General features: G+C 37.8%; 1 protein-coding gene across 2 annotated transcripts in view; it reads left to right on the top strand.

Moving 5' to 3' along the window:
• Positions 1 to 23124, top strand: part of PIK3R4 (phosphoinositide-3-kinase regulatory subunit 4) — an 81638-nt gene that overhangs the window by 35912 nt on the left and 22602 nt on the right. For both annotated transcript variants that reach the window (XM_082624751.1, XM_082624752.1), the window contains 6 exons: positions 2873 to 3018; positions 4976 to 5179; positions 11899 to 12100; positions 14058 to 14245; positions 15019 to 15229; positions 17537 to 17702. In XM_082624751.1, the coding sequence (XP_082480877.1) occupies positions 2873 to 3018; positions 4976 to 5179; positions 11899 to 12100; positions 14058 to 14245; positions 15019 to 15229; positions 17537 to 17702 (1117 nt within the window). The remainder of the gene's footprint in view (positions 1 to 2872; positions 3019 to 4975; positions 5180 to 11898; positions 12101 to 14057; positions 14246 to 15018; positions 15230 to 17536; positions 17703 to 23124) is intronic.

The following is a 23124-nucleotide window of genomic DNA, read 5'->3' as shown; positions in this document are numbered from 1 at the left end:
GTTCTGTCCTTTTCCACTTCCCTCTTTGTCTTTTTGTTGTCTCAAACGATCCCTTTTTATGTTGTGAGTTTGTTTTCAAATTGAAGTAGCTATAGTTGTTTTTTCTGCTTTCCTCCCCCCTTTAACCTCCTTTATTATGCTATAATAAAGTGTTTAAAAACCTGTTCTCATAAAGAGTTGCTATTTTCTGAGTCTATTTATCACCTTACTCAAAGTTCTATGTACTTCTGCCTTTTTGTTTCTGGTAGATGGCAGGTCTAGTGTTGATGAACTCCCTCAGCTTTTGTTTGTCTGGGAAATTCTTTATTTCTCCTTCATATGTGAATGATAACTTTGCTGGCTAGAGTATTCTTGGGTGACAGTTTTTATCTTCAATGTTTTGAGAATGTCATTCCATTCCCTCCTGCCTGTAGAGTTTCTGCTGAGAAATCTGGTAGCCTGAGTGGGGTTCCTTTGTAGGTTACCTTTAAAATTCTTTCTTTGTCATTGATCTTTGACAATTTTAGTACAATATGTCTTGGAGAAGGTCTTTTTGCATTAAGGTAATTAGGTGTTGTTCTCTTAGCTTCATGGACTTGTATATCTGGTTTCTTCCCCAGGCTTGGGAAGTTCTCAGCTATTATTTCTTTAAATAAACTCTGTTTCCTTCTCCTTCTCTTCTCCTGGGATACCTATTAGCCTAATGTTGTCCTTCCTAAAGGAGTCTGATAGCTCTTTAAGAATTTCCTCAGTTTTTAAATATCTTATTTCTCTTTCTTCTACTTTTAGATCTCTAGTTTCTATCTTTGAGCTCACTAATTCTCTCTTCCATATGGTCTGCTCTATTTCCAGTGCTTTCTAATTGCATTCTCCAACTCGTTGATTGAGTTCTTCAGCTTCAGATTTCTGTTTGGTTCTTTTTTTGAGTTTTGGTCTCTTTGGTAATGTGTACCTTCTGTTCATTAGTTTTATTCCTGAGCTCATTGAACTGTCTCTGTGAGTTTTCTTGTAGCTCGTTGAGTTTCTTCATGACAGCTATTTGGAATTCTCTGTCAGATCTCAGTATTCTTTGACTTTAGTTTCCGGAGATTTTCATTTCCTTTTTGTGGTACAATGTTACTGTGGTTCTTCATGGTGCTTGATGAGTTGTTCCTCTTCCTGTGCCTTTGAAGTAGTAAAAACCTTTCTACTTGATTCTAATGACTCAACAGGTTGGAAGTTAGAGGTCTTTCTCTTTGTTTTCCAGTAAGTGGCCCGACAGCACAGGTTTTTAATTTCTCTTACCTGAGCTGCCTCTGGTTATATTTGAGAGTCTACAGTTTCCACCCTCCACTGCCTCTGTTAGAGGTGTCACCCTGTGACCTCATTATTGCTTTTTGTGCCTCTGGTGTTGTTGGTGCCTTGCTGCTGCCAGTGTTGCTGGCGTCATTGCCTGGGTCACCAGGACGGTGAGCTCTCCTGCCACGTCCAGGATCCTCTGAGTCCCAGGCTCCACTGTCACAGGGTGAGGGGGAGGATGGGGTGGAGCTGGGATTGCATGGGCATCTTTGCCGTGTCTGGTATTGTAAAGTTTGAGGGCTTTGCTGCTGTGGGTGGAGGTGTGGGGGGCCGGAGGTGTGGGGGGCCAGAGTTGTGGGTGCCTCTGTGGCTGGAGGGATGGGGTCCCAGGCCCCACTGCTGTTGCTGCCCATTTACCTGTGGCTTCTGCTGTGGGGGAAGGGCAGAGTCATGTGTACACCTCCCCTGCTGCTACCATGTTCTCTGGGGCTGCAGGCTCAGCTGCCGTGGTCAGAGGTCCAGGACTACAGTCACCACCTGTGCTGTTCTCCTGGTTCTACCTCCTCTGTTTGTTCCAGTCCACCCACCTCTAGATGTACAGATAAGTGGAATTCTCCTGCATCTGGTGTGTTGGGCAGAGGCACCTTTGTTGAGTTGTGGATATTTTACTGGTTGTAGATTAAAGGGGAGACACAAAGGGAGCATCTCACACCACCATGATGTTGACATCACTGTGATAATATTCTTATTTCTCTATTAGCCTGAATTTCTTATGAAATTAGTATACTCTAAATGCTGATGCTTTTACATCCTCAGAACAAATACTTTTTTTTTTGCTTTTAGAAATTTGAATTTTATTCTAAATCAGGTTAGTTTGGATGTTTGAATTTTATTCTAAATCTTACTTCAGTTAGTTGAATCATTGACTTTAGGTGTAGTACAGAAAATACTTAAAATAAAAGGTGTGAAAAGATATTCATTTAATTTTCTTATATCTTAAACTCTTTAAGAATGGGCATCATATGTTTTCTGTCTTTTAGTTTCCATTCATAACGCCTTGTGAATGAATTTATGAGTACTGTATTTGATGTCATCAAATCTTTGCATTAAAAAGAATGTCAGTCAGGCGAAATCATTCCCTTAATTTAAGCTGTGGCTTGGAGGAGAAACAACTCAGTTTCTTTGTCCTTTACGTGGTATGGTATGTCCTTGGACTTTGTGGAGGTATTGGGTGTGGGAGTAATGGTTTGCTATATACTGTTGGGACTTTTTATGTCTCTCTCCGATAGTTTTTAAACCAGTCTTGTAAATGAGTATATGCCCACTGATCTTCAGCCCTGACTAAAAATATAACAATTTAAATCCCAAGAAAAGAGGTAGCTATTTTTACTCTTCTATGGTATTGCTGATATTTATGGTAGGAAATATTATAATAGCAGTATGTTCACTTGGTTCAGTTTAAGTCCCAGGATAATTGAGTATATGAAGGCAACCTGATAGTAACATTTGGTATAATCTCTTTATCAATTGTGTTATAAGGTGAAAATTTGTTTATCTTGATAGTGTGAGACTGTTTATGAACATCGTTTAATCTATACCTTTTTTTCCCTCTTAGCCCCCTTTCTGTGTCATCCCAATCTATGGATACGCTATGGTGCTGTGGGATTTATCACAGTGGTAGCTCACCAAATAAGCACAGCTGATGTCTACTGCAAACTGATGCCTTACCTTGACCCATATATTACTCAACCAATAATACAGGTATGCATGTTCCAACTTGGAATCAATCTTCCCTCCAAACTGTGCCCCTTTAAAGAAAGGTTTAGAGAGTCCTATTTTTATTTAAAAATTTAAAGATTTAAATTGGGCTACAGCATTTTCACATTCCTTTCAAGCTAGTTAATGTTAATGGAACAAACACTTTGGAGGGTGAGAGAAGTTCAAGAGACTTACGTGTACATCATGTTGTACGTAATGCAGCACTCAGTAGTTCATCCTTTTTCCTTTTGTGCAGTGTTGTAAAGCATCTGCTATTAAGTGAAATATAGCAGAAACGTATATTAATGGACCTGCTTTTGTTATAAAAGTATAACTGATTTCAGCCCAACTCCACATTTGTAATAAATTTGAAAAAGTATGTTTCAGAAGTTTGTTTTTGGAGCACTAACTGGTTCTGTTTTTTTGTTTTGTTTTTTTTTTAAATCTAATGACTACCCCACACCTCTTGCTCCCTCCCTCCCCCCGCTTACCAAGCAGTGTAGCACTTGATGATAAACTTTGGGTCTTTGGTTTATACAAGGCAGTTATTTACCAGTTTATCAGTGTTTATACCCTTCATTTTGCTGGACAGCCAACTATCAAAATAGATATTTAAATTGAATGGACTGTTGAGAGATGATTCTGGCTGTTAAAACATCCTAAAATGTCCTATTTTTTTTTTTACTAAAACTCTAATTTTGCTTTTGCAAATTCCCATTCCTCTCTAGCTTTCTCTTGTGTAAGCCCCAGTGCGCCTTCCCTGTGGTTGGAGAAAATGGCCTTGGATATCCTCTGCAAACAAGTGGCTTTGACTGTCTTCAATCCTTACTTTTCATAATAGATTAATCCAATTTGGGAAATCATCATTCTCTATTTCATAGAGTTTGCAGATTTAAAAATATTTATCCCCCAAAAAATTTATATATCCGTGAAAGATGGCTAATATTGCTAGAAATTATGTCCCCCCTTTTTGAAGTTTATTAAGGCTTCCTTGGAAATCAGGTCTAGAGATTCCTACTACTTTGACTACTTATTGTATTTAGAAGTTTGGCTCTTAAACTCATAATGAAAGAAAGAGAAAGTGTTTCTGGGATTGAAAATTGCATGTGTTTGTAATAACTTTTAGTTGTGGCTTACTAAAATAAATCTGATATATAAGTGGTTTGTTAGAAATCACCATTCTCTTTGTTTTCTCAGAAATTATTATTATTATTACTTTTTGCTTTTATCAGTGTTTTATATTTTGAAAGGCCAGGCTCAGGAGTTGAGAGACTGATTATCTATATGCTTCATATTTTTTACCTTTCTGCAGTTTGGATTAGACAAAAGATACCTTTTTATGCTGGTTTCTACTGACCAACTTACCAGGTAGTTAAATATATCTAAAGAAAGTCCTCTTGGTTACTGTTTAGTAACGCTCATCCTTTTTATTATAAGTGCATTGGCAAGGAGAGTATTCTTGGGGATTAAAAAAGGAGGGATTTTATGAACTCTGTGGAGAGAGTAATGTTTTTTAGAAGTGGTTGAAGCTATTGGGAAAGCCTGATGACTGAAGGGTGGCCCTGTGGCTGTTGAGCATCTTCTCTGGATCAGTACTTTTGGCTACTTGACCTGTGAACTGCAGGTACTTTTTAGATCTAGGAAGTCATCTGACATTTTGGGATCTAGAAAACTTGGGATCTAAACTTTTCTAGTCTGAGTATTTATTAGTAGTATTCAAGTATGATAGACACAGATGTCTACTCAGATGCTAACAATGAATGAAGAAATACCGTAGCTCTCTAAAGGTCACTGGTATTCTTTTTTCTTCTAAGCAAAAATTGCAGATATTGATATCTCCCATTTTCTTAGAAAACGAATATCTATGTTAACTTTACACAGGTTATTTATTTATTGAATTTGAAAACAGATGTACTCTATGTTGTATCTTTGGCTGATTCTTTTTATTTTTCTAATACAGATTGAAAGGAAACTTGTTCTACTCAGTGTTTTAAAAGAGCCAGTAAGTCGTTCTATATTTGATTATGCTTTGAGGTCTAAAGATATTACTAGCTTGTTCAGACATCTTCACATGCGTCAGAAGAAACGAAATGGGTCTCTTCCTGACTGCCCTCCACCTGAGGACCCTGCCATAGCACAGCTTCTGAAGAAATTGCTCTCACAGGTTGTATCACCTTTCTGAAATCTTAACATTTAAATGCAAATTTTATAAAAACATTGAGATATCCATGTCACTCTTAAAAATATTTTGATTAAGTTGTATCATAACAAATGAATAAATAAATCTGGCAAATATGCATTTGCTTTGGTATCTAAGACATATTATGATGATAATAAGGCATTGGGTTGAGCTAAATAAGGAATCATGGGAGACCTAGTAAGTTTTTTGTGATTACTGACTATGTAAATGAGGGAAAGAGTAGGTATAACCTTAGATTTAAATAATATCCTTGATTGCATTTCATATTTCATCAAAAATATAATGAAATTCAGTTAAAAGGAACATTACAAAACACAGATGCAATGCAGAAAAATCCTGGTTTATTTCAATTCGAATTTAGAGAGTCTTCACTACGTGCAAACAGCTAAAATAACGGGTTTATAATGCGTCTTAGACTGAATAAACCAGCAGTTTACTGCTGTATTTTAAAAGTCTGTGAATTTGGATCCTTTTAACAAACCTCATTAGAACTAGGAAGTAATCATTTTATTATGCTTGGCATTAGTAAGTCCTCTTTAGAAATATTAAATCTAGATTCAGCATCCTGTTTTAGGAGGGATGTGTGGATCCTGGAGAAGACAAGGTAGGAGTGAAACTGGTTAGAAATAAAGGCTATGGTTTTTGAATAAATGTTCTATGAGCCTTAAAGTGAATACTGAGGGACACCTGACTGTCCTTAAGTCTGCAGGACGTCTTGGTTAAGAGGATGAGTATCAGTCATTGTCTTGTCTAAGAGAAAAGAAGATGAGAAAATACTTCCGTCGCAGAGAGAGAATTGGTCAGCTTTGGGCTGTAAATCCTTTCATGTATTGTACTTGTCACTGAATGTACAGTGCTGTTTGATGCCCAGACATTGGCTTGGGTGATTGAATGTTGGAGTAGGCTTCTGTGGGAGGCTGGTCAATAACCATCTTCGTTCTTTTAGGTCTAAGTTTATCTGGAAGCTAGAGCTGCCTCTGAATGTCCCTTCTAGGCCAGTGGTTCTATTTCCTATATTTCAGAGGACTTCCCTTTGATATGACTTGAATTGCCAGAGAGCTTTTTCTTTGAGTTTTCTTCTAACATTGGCTTGTACATTAGATGTATTTTCCAGTTTATGGAAAATTGTGTATTGAATCACATTTTTCAGTTGTTTCTCCTGAGTAAGTAATCCTTAACAAGATTTCAGCATGCAGTAAAAACCACCCCAATTTAGATGTTTCTTTGAGCTTGGATGCTGCGATTCTTTGTATTTCTCTCTCTCCTGCAAATCCCGTGTATTAAGTTGAAAGCTTCTATACTGGAAGTTTTCTCTTCTTTGTAAGTCATTACTTACTTCAGGGAGCCACTGCAGTTCCTAATACTTGCTTTTCACCTTGCCGCGGGTGTCAGTTTTCCATTGCCATGGGTAAAAGGAGGGAGAGGGAAGGGACAATTTCTGTAGCCCTTCTACTTCCTGCTTCCTACTGCTCTTCTCCCAAACCCTCCCACCATTGCTGCGCTCCCTTGGTGCCAACCCCCATCACTGGTGCCATAATGAAATCACTAAACCCACTGACTTGTATTCCTCTACGTGTCACTGCTTGATGTATTCATTCATCTCTCATTTGTATGAGTGGAAAAGGGGAATGTGGAATTCCCTGTTTTATGTTGTTTCTGTGAATAATAATCTTAGGAGACTCCTCAAGGGCAGGAATACTCTTTATCGAGGTGTATTGCTGCTGGTGAAAGGAACAGCAGGCCAGAGTCTCTGAGGTCCTCAGAAGTAACAGCACAACACTGGCTTCCGTTGTTTGAGGACATACAGTGAGTCTATACCTTCTATATTGTGTGACTGTCCTTGAAATAAGCTTGAACAATAGTTAGCACCATTTTATTAGATAAGAACACTGAGGCTCAGTGAGCGTAGTTAACTTCCTGTGTGCACACAGTTCAGTAAGTTTCAAAGCTAACATTGGAACCTGAACCTGTCTTTACTCCACACACCCCCCACTGTGCCATCTTGCCTCTCAGAATAAACAGAGGACAGGGAGCTAAAGGTGAAAGGCTTGCTTGAGTTTTATGTGGACTTAGGAAGAAGTCCTTGGGCGGCTCATCTCTTCCAGCCCTTTGCGAGCCCTTTCTCTGCCTTTCCTTCTTTTTGGTCCCTGCACTACCGAGTTTCTTGGGATTACTAGAAGAGGCTTGGAGCCAGGGGGCGCTTTGGAGGTAGGAATTGAATCCTTTTCCTAAAGTCAGGGATACAGAGGGAAGAGACATGTTTTTAGCCTCCGCAAGTGGGAATTCTGAAACCTCCTGCAGAATTTTTTTTACTTGGGGTTCTGTGGTGCTCTTTAGTGTAGGAGCACTTGAGGACGCTTGAGATACAGTGTGAGTAAAATAGGCCTTTCCAGAGCAGCCTAGCATTGTTTCTGTGGTATGTTCAGAGCACCAGATGATAGACTTAAAGAACACTTTTGGAACATGTGGGAGTTGGAATCTGCCTATACTCCAGATTTTCAATAGGACTTACCATCTGGAGATGACCAATGGCAGGGCTGTTTTAGGTTGATCTCATCTATGAGAGCTCCCCCCCCCTTTTTTTTTCTTATTTATTAAATCAGACACTTATACAGAGTACAAAATGATTTCACTCCTTACTTTAAAAAATGACAAATACTTTACATTTTAAACTTTAAAATATTTTTAATTAAATTTTTTTTTGACTGGGTAGTATAGACACAAGGTGTAAAATTGAAAAGGTATATAAGAAGATATATAATGAAATGTAAGTATAATAAAATGTCTGTATAATAAAATGTAAGTTTTCCTCTAACCTCTGACTCCTGGCCATCCAGTTTTCATTCTCTGTTGATTGTGCCTTTTATGCTGTTGGGTGCTGAATCCCTTTATACAGTTGGCCTTCTGTATCCATGTGTTCCACATCCATGAATTCAACCAACTGTGGATCGAAAATATTAAAAAAAAAAACTCCAGAAAGTTCCAAAAAGCAAAACTTGAATTTGCCTCATGCTGGTAACTATTTACATAGTTGTATTTACAAATGTTTACATAGCATTTACATTGTTTTAGTTATTATAAGTTATCTAGAGATGATTTAAAGTATACAAGAGGATGTGTGTAGGTTCCATGCAAATACTACGCTGCCATTTTATATAAGGGACTTGAGCATCTGTGTATTTTGTTATCCACAGGGGTCCTGGGGATGGCTGTATAGTGTTGGATTTGTTCTACAGTTAAAGTTACTTGGAATTGGTTTGATCCTGTTAAGCCTTGTTATTGAGCTTTGTTAGGGCAGATCCAGAGCAACCTTGGGTCAGTGGCCAATTTAGCTTGACTCCTAAGGACTTGTGAGGACATGATGCTCTGTCTGGTGAGGTCTCTCACCTCTGGCTGGTAGGAACATGAGTGATCCCCAGCCCTGTGTGAGCTCTGGGATTGTTTGGCTTACTGCTTTCTGGTTGCCTTTCTCTGGTCCCAGGTGATCCTGTTCACACACGTGTAGTTCAGCACTCAGGGGAAGGCTGGAGGAGCCTTGACCATAGCCCTTGCTCTGTGCCACATCCCTCTTCTCCAGGTCTCTGCCCCACACATTTAGCCTTTTGGCTTCCTGGAACTCGGATTTGTCTCTTGAACGTGGCTTTATTGAATCCTATTTGAGTTCCATGGCCTGGAAACTCTTCACAGAATAAGCTGGGACAGTCATAGGACTCATCTTTATCTTGGTGAATCACAGCCATGTGCTTCCTGTTTTCCAGTGTCTGAAAGTGTTTCATATTTTTTTCTCTGGTTTTAAAGTTGTTTAAAATGGGAGGGTAAATCTTGTCCCTGTTATACATCATGGCCGGGAGCAGAAGTCTGAGGGCATGTTAATGGACTCACGTTAGTATTGCACTTTGCTGGGCTTGACCTCTGGTTAGAGCAGAATCTCCCAGTTTGTTTTGCTTTTTCAAGATTGTCTTGGCTGTCCTTTGTCCTTTGCACTTCCATATACATTTTCCAAATCATGTGTCCAAATATCTCATCTTGTCACTTTAATTAAAAAAATTGTTGGTATGTTGATTGAGATTGCATTGGAACCTATAGGAGAGAATCAGATCTTGACAGTGAGTCTTCCAGTCCATGAACATGGTACGTGTCTTCATTTAATTAGATCTTTAATTTATCACAATAATGTTTTATGGTTTACTTTGTAGAGCTTTATGCATCTTTAATTATAAATATTTTGGGTATTTGACTTTTAATGCTATTATAATTGGTATATTAAAAAATTGTTTTTGCAGCTGGTATATAGAAAAAAGTTCGTTTACTGATCTTGTATCCAGCAACCTTGTCTGACTTAGCAATTCTAATAACTTGCTTATGTGCTTCTTTTGAGTTTGTACATTCACAGTCCTACCATGTGTGAATAGTAGTAACAATATTACTCATTTTTCTCCTGTGTGAATCCTTTTGTTTTCCTTGCCTTATTTAAATGAGGATCTTCAGTGTAGTGTAAATGGAATTTGTGATAGTGGGCATTCTTGTCTTGTTTCTCATCTCAGTGGGAAAATTCTCAACATTATACTATTTAGTGTGATGTTTGTTAATAGTTTTTTTGGTACAATCTTTTTATTAGATTAAGGAAATTCTCTTCTATTTCTGGCTTGCCAAGAGGATTATTATGGAAGAATGTTAAATTTTATCAAATGTCTTTTCTTTATTGAGATCATTGCATGGTTTTTCTTTTATATTGTTAATGTGGTTAACTATACTGATTTTCCTATGTCATATCAACCTTTTATACCTAGATTTTTGGACTAATCACAACTTAAGCATATTATATTTACATTTAAATATGTTTTTATGTAAAATACATAAAAATAATAAATATAAACTCAATTTAAATAGTATAAAGTAATATAAATATTTTGCAAAATGTTTTTATGCAGTCTGGATTTCGTTTGCTGATACTTATTTTTTTAAAAATATTTTTAAATTTACACTCATGAATGACTTGTCCTTCAGTTTTCCTTTCTTGTAATTGTCCTTTTCAGGGTTTTTTCTTTTTTTGATGGTGTACTTCTAACATTTTTTATTGAGATATAATTCACACACAATAAAATTCACTCTTTGAAAGTGTACAATTCAGTGGTTTTTAGTGTATTCACAAAGTTGTGAAACCATCACCACTGTCTAATTCCAGAGCATTTTCATCAGCCTAAAAAGAAACCCCATTCCGGTTAGTTGTCATTTCCGCATTTGCTTCTCCCCCTGGCAACCAGTAAATCTACTTTGTGTTTCTATGAATTTGCCTGTTTTGGATATTTCACATAAATGGGATCGTGCGATATGTGACTTTTGTGTCTGGCTGCTTTTGCTCTGCAAAATATGTTCAGAGCTCTTCCATGGTTGGGGTATCTCTCTACTTCAGCCTTCATTATGGCCTTATGATGGCCTTCCCTTGTGTGGACTAAAGCAGAGCCTCCTTGTGAGCTGAAACATAGACTAAAAAAAAAAAAGAGTAGAACTCTTACCACAGCTGTAAGATTGTCTAGGCAAATTTTAGGAGAAGTGTAAGTAAATGAATTTCAGGTTAATATTGGAAAATATTCAGTCAAGGATCCCTTATAATTATTGTATCACTACTTTAATGTTATTTTAAGAAACAAGGAATTTCTTAGCTTTCTGACTTTCTATAGTTTGTGTCCTCTTGTGCCAGCAGATTACGACTATTACCTTAAACTCCAGTTTTAGAGGGATTTTATATCGAGGCCTTAGGGAATTGTCATTTTATTTTTTTTCGTTTGCATAATAAAAACATTCTAGAGGACTCTGTGGATGGTTGGAAAGTTAAGAAAATGCAGAACTGTTCCATGTACCAGAATATTTAAGTTGCACATTGAATTCATTATTTAAATTAATTAGTATTCTTTAGCTGTCAGACAATTTAAAGTGTCTTGGGTGGATTAACTTATTAAAATTTGATAATAACCTTATGAGATGGGTGCTAGTAATTATCCTCATTTTATAGATAAATAGAGGTCCAGAGAAAGTGGGTAGCTTGCCCAGGGTCATACAGATTGTAAGTAATGGGGCTGGAATTTGAACTGAGGTAGCCCGACTCCAGTCATCCTGTTACCGTGGAATGCTGGTGGGTGTGTTGCTTACATTTGCCTGTCAGTCCCTGAGGTATGCCGAATGCTTTATATATCAGAGTGCCTTCACAACAGTGTCCCACTGCGTATTCTCAACACATCTAGGGACCAAGTTGAAGTACATACACTTTCTTATGCTTCATATTATATTTCCAGAATTTTTGTTTAGATACTAAATGTTTGTTTATTCAAAGTTATATATTAAAGATCTGCTAATTACCAGGCACTGTATCAAGTTCTTTGGAGATTTCAAAGATGAATTATATTTGAATGTTGCCTTTTAGAAAGAACGTTAAGATATAAATCATGATACAAGGTGGAAGATGCCACAATAGAGGGAGAGTGTTCTGGGATATCAGAGTTATGAGATGTTGTTCTTTATTGATAAATTTCTGTTTCTCTTGCCTTTGTTTGCTTCATTTTACCATTCTGACTCTGAAATTTTAAACTGTGTGGTTTGACCCTTCAGCTGTTAGTCATTTTGAGGCCTGCCTGATATTAGTTGCAAAAAAAACCCCTAGGACATATGGTTTCATTTGGTTTTAGGGAATGACGGAGGAAGAGGAAGACAAACTCTTGGCACTGAAAGACTTCATGATGAAATCTAACAAAGCAAAGGCCAATATAGTGGACCAGAGCCATCTCCATGATAGTAGTCAGAAAGGTGTAATTGACCTGGCAGCCTTAGGCATAACTGGGAGACAAGTTGATCTTGTTAAAACCAAACAGGAACCAGATGACAAGCGAGGTCAGTACATTTATGTGTGTTTATGTTTAGCTTGTTATTATTAGTTATTTCATAAGGCTAGTTTTAGCTGATTAGTAGTAAAACTAAAAAGTCACATTTCCCAGATATAGAACTTTCAAATATAGTGAGTGAGTGACTCCATTACATAGCAGGAAGATTTGGGGGAGGAAAAGTGGAGAAGTGGACTAACAGTTAAGAAATTAAGTAACCTTCCAAATTCACAGGTCTGTATGTGTCAGAGTCAGAATTCAAACCAAAGCCTGACTCCAAAGCCCTCCTCTTGCTTCTGTGGAAGTATATGATTGAAGGTGAAATTCTGTTTTTTAGTCCTTTAAACACCAACCCAAGGCCAATAGTCTATATGAAATGAGGTAAAGTTTCCTAGCTTGTTGCTAGTAGGTAATGCCCAGTGAATTGAAAAGAATAGTCTTGCAAAGGAGAGACTAGAGACACCTTCACCATTTGAAGTCTTGAGATTTAAAACTGTCGGCTCTTGGGACAGTGACATTGACTCTGATTGTGTAAGGGTTTTAAGATCTCATGCATTCTTTCTTTAACCCTTTTTGGAGATACACTCACTTCCAAGCACATGCCTTTTTTTTTTTTTGCGGTACGCGGGCCTCTCACTGTTGTGGCCTCTCCCATTGCGGGGCACAGGCTCTGGACGCGCAGGCCCAGCGGCCATGGCTCACGGGCCCAGCCGCTCCGTGGCACGTGGGATCTTCCCGGACCGGGGCACGAACCCGTGTCCCCTGCATCGGCAGGCGGACTCTCAACCACTGCGCCACCAGGGAAGCCCAAGCACATGCCTTTTAAGATCCCTCTATTCCAGTATCAGATTTTGAGGGCAGCTGACGAATTACATTTAAAAAAACTTCTAACTGCTGAACTTGGAATAAAGTATTTGCAACTTAATTATTAATGGTTTGCAGCCATAAAATGTAAAGTATTCTTACAGGTTAATAAGAAAAACTGCAAGCATCCAAAAGAAAAATAGGGAAGGACATGAGCATACAAGTGATAGAAGAATAGAAATACACATGTTTGAAAGGTCAACAATTAAATGAATGCAAATAGAAATGAGATGCCATTCTCTGCCTGTGTGATTAGCAAAGACTGATGTTGCCTGTGTTAGCAAGGGGGCAGGGAAATGGGCATTTTCACTCACTGTTGGTGAGATTATAAATTGAACATATTCTTTTTTTTTTACTATTTGACTCACCATTGGAAATTTCTCATAGAAACGCTGACAGACATGTGAAGAAATATGTATAAGAATGTTCTCAGTGAAAAAGGAAATAATTGAAATGTCCATTAATAGGAGAATGGTTAAATGTTCAGCTGTATTAAGTAAGTAGGAGAAAAAGCAAGTTGTGAAACAGTATGTATTATTTAATTTTTGCAAAATAATATAGTAATATATCATTCAACTTTATAGTTTATGAGGTTTATAAAGTTATGGGAGCGATTCACGTTACATATTGGAATGCCAAAACTTTGTTACTTAGTGTACTTTTTATAATCAAAGTTTTTGAAAAAAGCGTTTCTCATCTATCTGTAGTCAGGAGGTGACCATATTGCAATTGACTTTTTATTCTTTTTTTCCCCCCGTGTAACTGATACTGGATATAGAGAGGTCATATTTAGCAGTGTGGTCAGTGACATTTGAAAAAGTTGTTTTTGTTGTTGGTTCTTCAGATAAAGTGGTTACTTGAAATTGAGCTAGCCTTGGGAAACTAGGAAGCAATTAGGTCTAATTATTAATACTGTTGAAAGAGTGCATCTGTCCATCTGCCCCAGAGATGAAATGAGAGCTAACAAGTTTATATGTAAATATAAATAAGTTGGCCATCATAAAGAACAAATAGCACATGAAGTCCATTGCTGTCCCCCTCCCCCCACAAAGAGCAATAAAAGCACATATTTGTTGTAGATTATTCTCAATCTTTTTTCATAGCTAGAAAACATGTAAAACAAGACTCAAATGTAAATGAAGAGTGGAAAAGCATGTTTGGGTCACTGGAACCACCAAGCATCCCACAGGCCCTACCTAAAGGGAGTGACCAGGAGGTGATTCAGGCTGGGAAGCCACCTCGTTCCGAGTCCTCTGCTGGCATTTGTGTCCCTTTGTCGACTTCTCCACAGGTATCATCATCCAGGCAGTAGAGCGCCTTTTGTCTTTGGATCCCGTTCTACTGTTTTGGATGTTTAAAGGCTGTGTACTGTACTGGAAAAATCAATACAGTGACTTGTCCTTTAGGGAGGATCTGTTTCTTTCTAAGAGAGGTTTATCTTTAACTTTATAGCTAAGGGGAAATCTAGTATTGAAAGCACCAAAAAGGTCTCGTTTTAGAGTACTCACCAGAAAAGTGGTCTGAAACTGTGGGATGAAGATGTCATTATGAACTGTGATTCTAATTAGGCTGCAGTGAACCTTTAAAATCTTCTTATTCTTCTTCTAATATAACATAATTATATCTGTAAAATAGCAAAAATACTTCTGGGAAGAAAAGGCCCAAGTTTGCTCTGTGTGAGAAATGTCATCATGATTTTGATATATTTGAAGTAAGTTTGTAATTTGAGGTAACTCTTCCCTAGCCAATTATATTTTAATTGAAAAATATGAATTGAACCAACTGATAAATTAAAATTCTCTTCAGTTAAATTAATGAGAATTTTTGTTTAATGTTATTGCTACACTGATATTTTTTAAAAAATATAGAGCCCTGGAACTTGTGGTTAAACTGCATTTAAACTAGACTTTCATTGAAAAAAATGTCCTTATATTTAAATGGATTTAAAAATTGGTGCATTAATAAGGACAGAAGGCTGGTGTAATGAATAGAGAGAACATGGGTACATTTTTATCATCAAATACACTTTGTGACACAAATATGTATATTCTTTTTGTTTTGCAGGTTCCAGAAGTGACAAACGTCCAAAATAGAAAACCAACAATACAGGTTTTAAGTAGTACAATTTTACCGTCCACCTACCAGATTCGGATCACAACGTGTAAAACTGAGCTTCAGCAACTCATACAACAGAAACGGGAGCAGTGTAATGCCGAGAGGATAGCTAAGCAGATGATGGAAAATGCTGAGTGGGAGAGTAAACCGCCACCACCTGGTAAATGTGCCACTGATAGGTAGTTGTATTCCAGCCCAGGTGCCAGAGCCTGGAATCTGATGGATGAAACTGATAATCAGTTACCAGGCAAAGGAAGTGGGAACAAAACTGTCACTTTGAAAGCCCACAGGAAGAACCAATAAGTGAGAAATCCCAAGTCATTATTTGTGAAATTTGGATCTTCTTAGCTGTGGCAGTGCCTTTTAGGCCAGTAACCTACTGTTTTGTCCTGTGGTCCATGTTCCTCATTTAGAATACTAGGTTTTACCTACCTGCTTAGTGTCATGCCACTTTCTCATTGAATGTCAGGCTTCTTAGAGTAAACTCTGGCTTTTTATTTCTGAAGGGTTTAATAACTTAATTTTATTTAAACAAAAAGGTAAAAACATTTAGAAAATAATGGGTGCTTCAGAAAGAAAACAAAATCACCTATAACCATCACTCAGCAATCATCAACATTAAGATTTTGGGGAAGGCACTTCTGTATTCTGAGAAGATTTAGAAGAAACTTAGAGATATTTCAGATGAAAATTGTAGCTCACTGTGTTAACAGACATGCCTAGTGTTATGTGGTGGAGCTAGTCTTTGATATTGGATTGGCAGATTTTTAAAAACATTTTTAATGAATTTCTGTATAGATTTTAATAATAAAAATGTAGCTTGAAAACTGAGAAGAAACGTATAGTGTGCTTATGTGTAGAGACTGAAAAATCATGTGAATCCTCACGGGCTTCCATTGTGAACTCAGGGAAAATTCTGGTGGAGAGCAATGGTTTAAAGATTTTAGAAATATTATTAAGTGGTAAGTGGCATCTTTAGTCACATAAATTTTTTTTTTTATGAAAATAAATATCCTGGAATGTTTAAGTTGTTTCTGTAATACAGTTCAATATGATTTACCAGCCCTGCTTTAAAAACAAAAAAAGTTGACCACACACTATTTTACGATAGAATCTGTCTTTATAAGTGGCATTTTAAAGTGGAGCTATACATTTTATTCAGTAATCCCAGAAAAGGTGTCAGATTTTGTGGTTCAGGAAATGTGCAGTGACTGTTGGACTTCTGATTTTTTCTTTCCACACTTGAGTGGTTGTGTGAAATTGATTTTCTCTAGGGAGAAATGTTCAACCTAGCTTGCTAGATTATCTAGACTTCATGGCAAAGTGTTTTTGATTATTCTCAAATCCTGCATATCCTCCTTAGAAGTCGCATTCAGCTGTTCTTTCCACACATTTGAGCTAGAGATCCAAGGGGAAACATTTTTCTACCGTTGAGTATGCCAGGTTTGGCAGTGGTCTTGGTTTCATTTTTGTTTTAGTAAAGGAAATAAGTTGATTTTAAAATGACTTTATTATTACTTAATTAGGCACAGTGCTGCTCCCAATACAGTATAATCTTCAGCATAGCTGTCTGTTTTGTTTTATTTTAAAATTGATTAATATTAAATATTATTAAATGTTATGCCTAATATAAAAGTTTATTCATCAAACATTGAAGATTGTTATATGCAAAGACCTATGCTAGCTATTGTGAATGATTCAGAATGGATAAGACATAGTCAGTTCTCTGGCCTCAGAGTATTTATAATTTATTAGAGGAAATTAATTATACACAAAAAGAATATACATAAACAGAAGTGTATAGATGTCATAAAGAAAGTACTAGAAAATCCTTGGGCATTCTGAGGCTATAATTTATAGTACTGTTTATACCAACCTGTTGATATCACAGAATAAGTGATTGCAGGTAGAGAAGAAATAAATCAACATTTGGGTGTTTACTGTGGCCCTGGGACAGTGTTAGACTCTTTATATCTCATTTACCAATACAGTCATCCTTTGGGTTAAGTAATTTCCCCCTCATTTTACGTTTGAGTAAATTGAAGCTCATAGAGTTTAAATAAGTACACAAAGTTCACACATGAAGGTGTGGTGGGTCTTCGAGGTTTTCAGGACTGGGCTGCCTCCCTAGTGCCTGATTTCTCTAGGTCAGGGTAGTCATTACCTCTTGCTATTAAACAAATAGTCAGGGTTTTTCCGGGTAGCAGGTGACTATTGTGCCTTCTCAGACACTGGAGAAGGGCCCAGTGCAGTCTTTCTAAGGCTATGTGAACATGGGTGTCTTTCTCCATAGGCAATAGTATCTGTCGTAGTCCAGTAGGGCACTCTGAATTGGCTAGCTGTTGGGACCCTTTGTTTAGTTCTTATGATTGTTCTCCTGTTGGCTGTTGGTGCTTGTAGCTGGGGGTGAAGGAAAGATTGTGTTTGTAAACTGCAACTTAAGACACACTCCTTTGCTTTTCCTTAGGGTGGCGGCCTAAGGGGCTACTAGTTGCACATCTTCATGAACACAAATCTGCTGTGAATCGCATTAGAGTCTCTGACGAACATTCACTTTTTGCCACATGTTCAAATGATGGCACAGTGAAAATCTGGAACAGTCAGAAGATGGAGGGGAAGACCACCACCACCAGGTAACCTATGCATAGGCGGAGAGTCCTACCATCCATCCATTCAGTCAGCAAGTATTTATTGAGTGCTCATTCTGTAACAGGGGCTATTTTAGGTACCAGCGATACGGTAATGATAAATGGACACAAATATATGTTCTGTGGAGCTTTCCTTCTAATGGGAGGTGACAGACAATAAACAGTGTAAATAAGTAAAACATATAGTGTATTAGATGGTAAAATACATTATGGAGAAAAATATAGCAAAAAAAGAGAGAGAGAATGCAGTAGGTGGGGTAGAGTAGAGTTTAAAGAGCTCATCTGCTGCCTCACGGAGAAGATGTCATTTAAGGGGAGACCTGACAAATGTGAGAGAAAATGCCATGTGGATGTCTTGGGGAAGAGCATTCTAGGCAGCAGACACAGGGGCTTCAGAGGTTCTGAGGCAGAAAGATGTTTGGCATGTTTGAGGAAGAGCAGAAAGGTCTGTGTGAGTGGGAAAGAGGGTCAGAGGGCCTGAATGATACAGGGCCTTGCAGGCTTTTGTGAAGGACTTGGACTTTGACTCTGAGTGAGATGGGAGCCTTTGGACGGTCCCGAGTGGTGGAAAGACATGATCTGAATTAAACTTCCACAGAATTACTCTGGCTCTTGTGTTGAGAATAGACTGAAGAGGTGCAGGGCAGAAGTATTAGGAGGCTTTTTCTGTAATTGAGCGAGAGGGGGTAGTAGTGGGAAATGATCAGATTCTGGGTATGTTTTGATGGTGGAGCCATCAAGATTTGCTGAATGGGTTAGAGGGAGTATGAGCATGGGAAAAGTTGGAAAATGATGGAGTGGCCAGCTGTGTAAGGACAACACATATTGTAACATGACCCACTGGAGTAGTCAAGAGAGAGGTAATTATTGAAATCTTTAAGACTCTTCAAATATGCATGATGTGATTATGATAAGTGGGATTATAAGAATTATTTTAGGTTTGTACAACTTTATAGTTATCTCCCTACTTGATATTCATATTTGTTCTGTGCCTAGTTTGGTCTCGGTCTGAAAAGAAAGCTACTAGAAATCAAAATTGAATCTTACGTACATGAAAAGATGTGGGGAACCTTTGGTGCTTTTCTCCTTATCAGTTCATTGACCAGAGTTAACCACAAAATGGTCAAACAACAAAATATCTTTGATAAACTAAAATAATTCAAAGGTTTACTCTTACCAACCTGATATGATTTTGTTCTGTTTATTTTTTTAAAAGGGCTCTATATTTTTACAACATGCTTAATTCTTTTTCATGTTCATTCTGTCTTGGCATTGCATTGGTAAGAACATAAATTGAAAACCAGTAAAAGAATCCTGGCTCCATGTAGCAATTTTTTGTCCATATTTTATTACGAAATTTTCAAACCTCAAGTAAAGTTGAGTTTTGCAGTGAACAAGCATATGCTTGCTGCAAGATTCTAAATGATTAATAATTTTACTATATTTGCTATGTCATATAATTATCCATCCTCTTATCAATTCATCTTTTAAAAATGTGTTTCAAAGTGAGTTGCAGACATGAGGAGATTTCCCCTGAAAACTTCAGCATGCATATTGTTAATATTTGTTTATATTTCTCCTTTTCTTTTTTGGTATAAAATTCATACTCTGTGAAGTACGCAGATCTTAAACATTCCATGAGTTCCAGCAAATACACACACCTGTGCAGCTTAAACCACACTCAAGATACAGATGTAACCAGAACGAACCCTCATGTTCCTTTGCATGAAATCCCTGCCTCTTCCCTGCCTACGACCATTCTTTTGATTTTCCCCCACCATTATTTGCATTTTGATTAATATTTTAAAAACCTCTTCTGATAATTGTTTTCCAAATGGTTCTTTGTTACTATCATCGTTAGTTGCATTCATTATTGCTTTTATTAGGAGGGTGAGTTTAATTGACTTGAGTAAACTTAACTTTGCAAAAACCTCTCTTGTTAATTCCAAATGATCTTTAACACAGAGCCACGCCTTCTGTATCCCAGTGTCATATTTTAGGCAGTGGTATACCAGAAAATGCGGCAATTTAGTTGACAGTAACTGTAGTCTTTGGGAAGTTTGTATGATGATTAGGAGATTGGGTTCCCTCTGGCCACAGCTGCTCTCTTGCTTTGCTGTAACACCTGCTCTCTTGTTTGTGGACTGCAGTAGGCCTTGGCTTGGAGGTGCTTCATTCTAGGTCCAGGGAGGGGAAAAGGGGAAGGGAATAGAAAGTGTTGCCTTCATCACATGCTTTTGTGAACTGATGAAGGAGAAGGAGGCCATTATTATTGCTAGAACCATGTGGGGAGCAGCTCGTGGCTGGGAAAGAGCAGCAAAAGTGATATTATATTTTCTTAGGAAATCTACTAGTACATTCTGACTACTGAGGCTTTTCCCCTATGCATTATGTTGGCTGACCACCCAGTTTCCAGTTCTTACTTTCTCATTGAATTTGGATTCGTGATTTAGGCCATCTGGATCTTGGCTCTGCCATTTTCTTCTTTCTTATTTGAGTTAAACTTTTAGTTTGTCCCTTGGGGACTAATTCTTGAAAAATTTCTGTTTTTCTACACTTTTACATAGATATTTTTCAATTTAATCCTTTGTAGTATTCTAAACTGTATTTTCCATATACACTTTTTGTGCAACCCCATTTTTGGCTCATTTAGCTTCTCAATTTTAGGGAAGATTGATGCATTTGGTACTTGCCGAATTTGATGGTAAAACATCTAAGTGGAGTTTTGTCCCAATGAAGAGTTGAAACAATATGAAGCATGTGCAAGAAAGTTATCAGTGTTGAGATTACATATTTTAGAGTCACAGATAGTGTTGGAAGCTGAAATTTTTGAGCGCTATTGCTACCCTGAACTAAAGGGCTATAAAGACCTGAGGAGGCCTGAGGCCTGAATTTTACAAAATTGAATTTTGGGGACAGGAAGCGAGTAGTCCGAAAAGAAGGGAGAGGAAACCATTTAAGTTATGTCATACTGCAACAGAAGAGAGGGTTTAAGAAAGGGACTTATAAACAGCTCTCAAATGCAGTAAAAAAACCAAGTGGCATGAAAGCCTAGTAAAGCATTTGGGTGTTCTCACACAGTGCCCTTTGGTGAAGTATAGTTCATACATCCATAATCCCTGGAGGACTTTTGGACATTATATATTACAAGCCTTTATGATGTACATATCCTAAGGATACACTAAGAATAAACTCAGAGATTTAGTTTTAAGGCTGTTCAGATTGGCTTTCTTTTTAATTGTAAAAAACTGGAAGCAAACCAAAAGTTCAGCAGTAGGGGTGAAAATGGATACATAAGTGATTGTTGTGGAAATACATTTTTTGATATGGAATATATTGATATAATGTGTGGAAATATAGGTTTGAGAAGTAGGTTTAAGAACCCAGGTAGGGTTTCTGTTTTTAGAATGACAGAGTAAGGACTTTAAAAAATCTGTTCCTCTATAAAAACAATGAGAACACTGGCAAAAACTGTCGAAATTAAAGTCCTACATCAATCTGAAAATTGTTATTCAAGAAAAACAGCTGACTCTCAGAACAGTGAGCCATGTATGTGGTCCCCAGTTTCATCCCCACTACCAAGCTCTGTGATGGCTTTGAAGACTAACAGTCCCACAACTACAGTAACTATGAAAACCAACAGCTAAGTAGCCACTGGTAGGGTTGTAATGGCTTTGGAACTCCCCCAAAGCCCCATCTCCAGAGAACTGTCACTATTTGACCAGCTTGCTGAAAAACTCCGTAATCAGGGCCTATCTTTATTTGACTTGACTATTGCCTTGTTCTTTGAGAAAAACTCTACCCATAGGGCATTTGTTGAAATTATTGGTGGTATTTGTTTAACATTGCAGCTGGCTGAGGTGGCATTCCCAGTTGTAGCTCATAAGAGGCTGACAAAAAACTTTAAAGGAAAAGTGAGATATCAATAGGACCCTTTTTAAAAGTTTGGATGTATCCATGGATATCTGTAAGACCACATGCACTTGCACGGTTGTGCACAAGCCCAAGAAAGAACTGAGGAGACCGCAGGTTCTCACTTCTGGCTGACCTTGAGACTCTGTGCAAGCAGGAAATGAAGGATAAGGCCAAGTTGTAAACTGCTTTGCTGAAGGTGTGCCACAGCGAGCACAGAGAACCTCAACAAAGGCTGGAGCCCTTATCAGTTCATGAGATGCAAGGAAATGTCATTAGCTGACCTCTAATCTAACTGAACAAAGAGTTCAGTGGCCACACATGAGAAAGAATACAGACTTTGTAGAATTAGTCCAGGCAAGTCATTAAACAAACAGCAACAACATTGGTATATTATTTCCGAAGTTGATACATATCAATTAGAATGTCCAGTTTTGGACAAAAATTGCAGGTCAAGCAAAGAAATCAGAAAGTGTGTCCTATACACAGGAAAAAATGCCGGTAATAGAAACAGTACCTCACTGATCCCAGACATTGGACTTACTAGACAATGACTTTAAATTAGTGACTAAAAATATGTTCAAAGAATTAGAAGAAACCATGTCTAAAGGGTTGAAAGGAAAGTATGAGAAAAATGTCTCAACAAATAGATAATGTCAGAGGGATAGAAATGATAAGCAGAAATCCTGGAGTTGAAAAGTATAATAACTGAAATGAAAAATTCAGGGCTGAACAGCAGGTTTCAACTGGCAAGAGAAAAAACCAGGGGCTTGATGATAGATCAGTTTGACATCCATTCAGAGGTATAAAAACTAAAAAAGAATAAAGAAAACTGAACAGAGCCTCAGAGACCTGTGGAACCAACATACACATGATAGGAGTCCCAGAAGGCAAGGAGAGAGAAAAAGGAGCAGAAAGAATATGTGAAAAAGTGGTTTGAAACTCCCCCAGATTTGACAAAAAACATTAATCTGCACATCTGAGAAGCCCAACAAACTCCAAGTAGGATAAAGATCAAAAAGAGCCATACTAGGGGCTTCCCTGGTGGCGCAGTGGTTGAGAGTCTGCCTGCCGATGCAGGGGACGTGGGTTCGTGTCCCGGTCTGGGAAGATCCCACATGCCGCAGAGCGGCTGGGCCCGTGAGCCATGGCCACTGAGCCTGCGCATCCGGAGCCTGTGCTCCGCAACGGGAGAGGCCACAACAGTGAGAGGCCCGCGTACCGCAAAAAAAAAAAAAAAAAAAAAAAAAAAAGAGCCATACTAGAGACATTATAGGCAAATTGATGAAAGACACAGAGAAAATTTTGAAGCAGCAGAGAAATGTGACTCATCTTGTACAAGGGATGATGTAAGGTTAACAGCTGACATTTCATCAGAAAATGATGGAGCCCTGGAAGTCAGTGGGATGATGTATTCAGAGTCTTGAAAGAAAAAGACCGTCAGTCAATAATTCTATATCCAGCAGAATTGTCTTTCAGAAACAAAGGAGAAATT

Source organism: Mesoplodon mirus, assembly GCF_964341445.2.
Source record: "Mesoplodon mirus genome assembly, chromosome: 6".
In the NCBI taxonomy this organism is placed as follows: domain Eukaryota; kingdom Metazoa; phylum Chordata; class Mammalia; order Artiodactyla; family Ziphiidae; genus Mesoplodon; species Mesoplodon mirus.
This window is presented reverse-complemented; position numbering and strand designations above follow the sequence as displayed.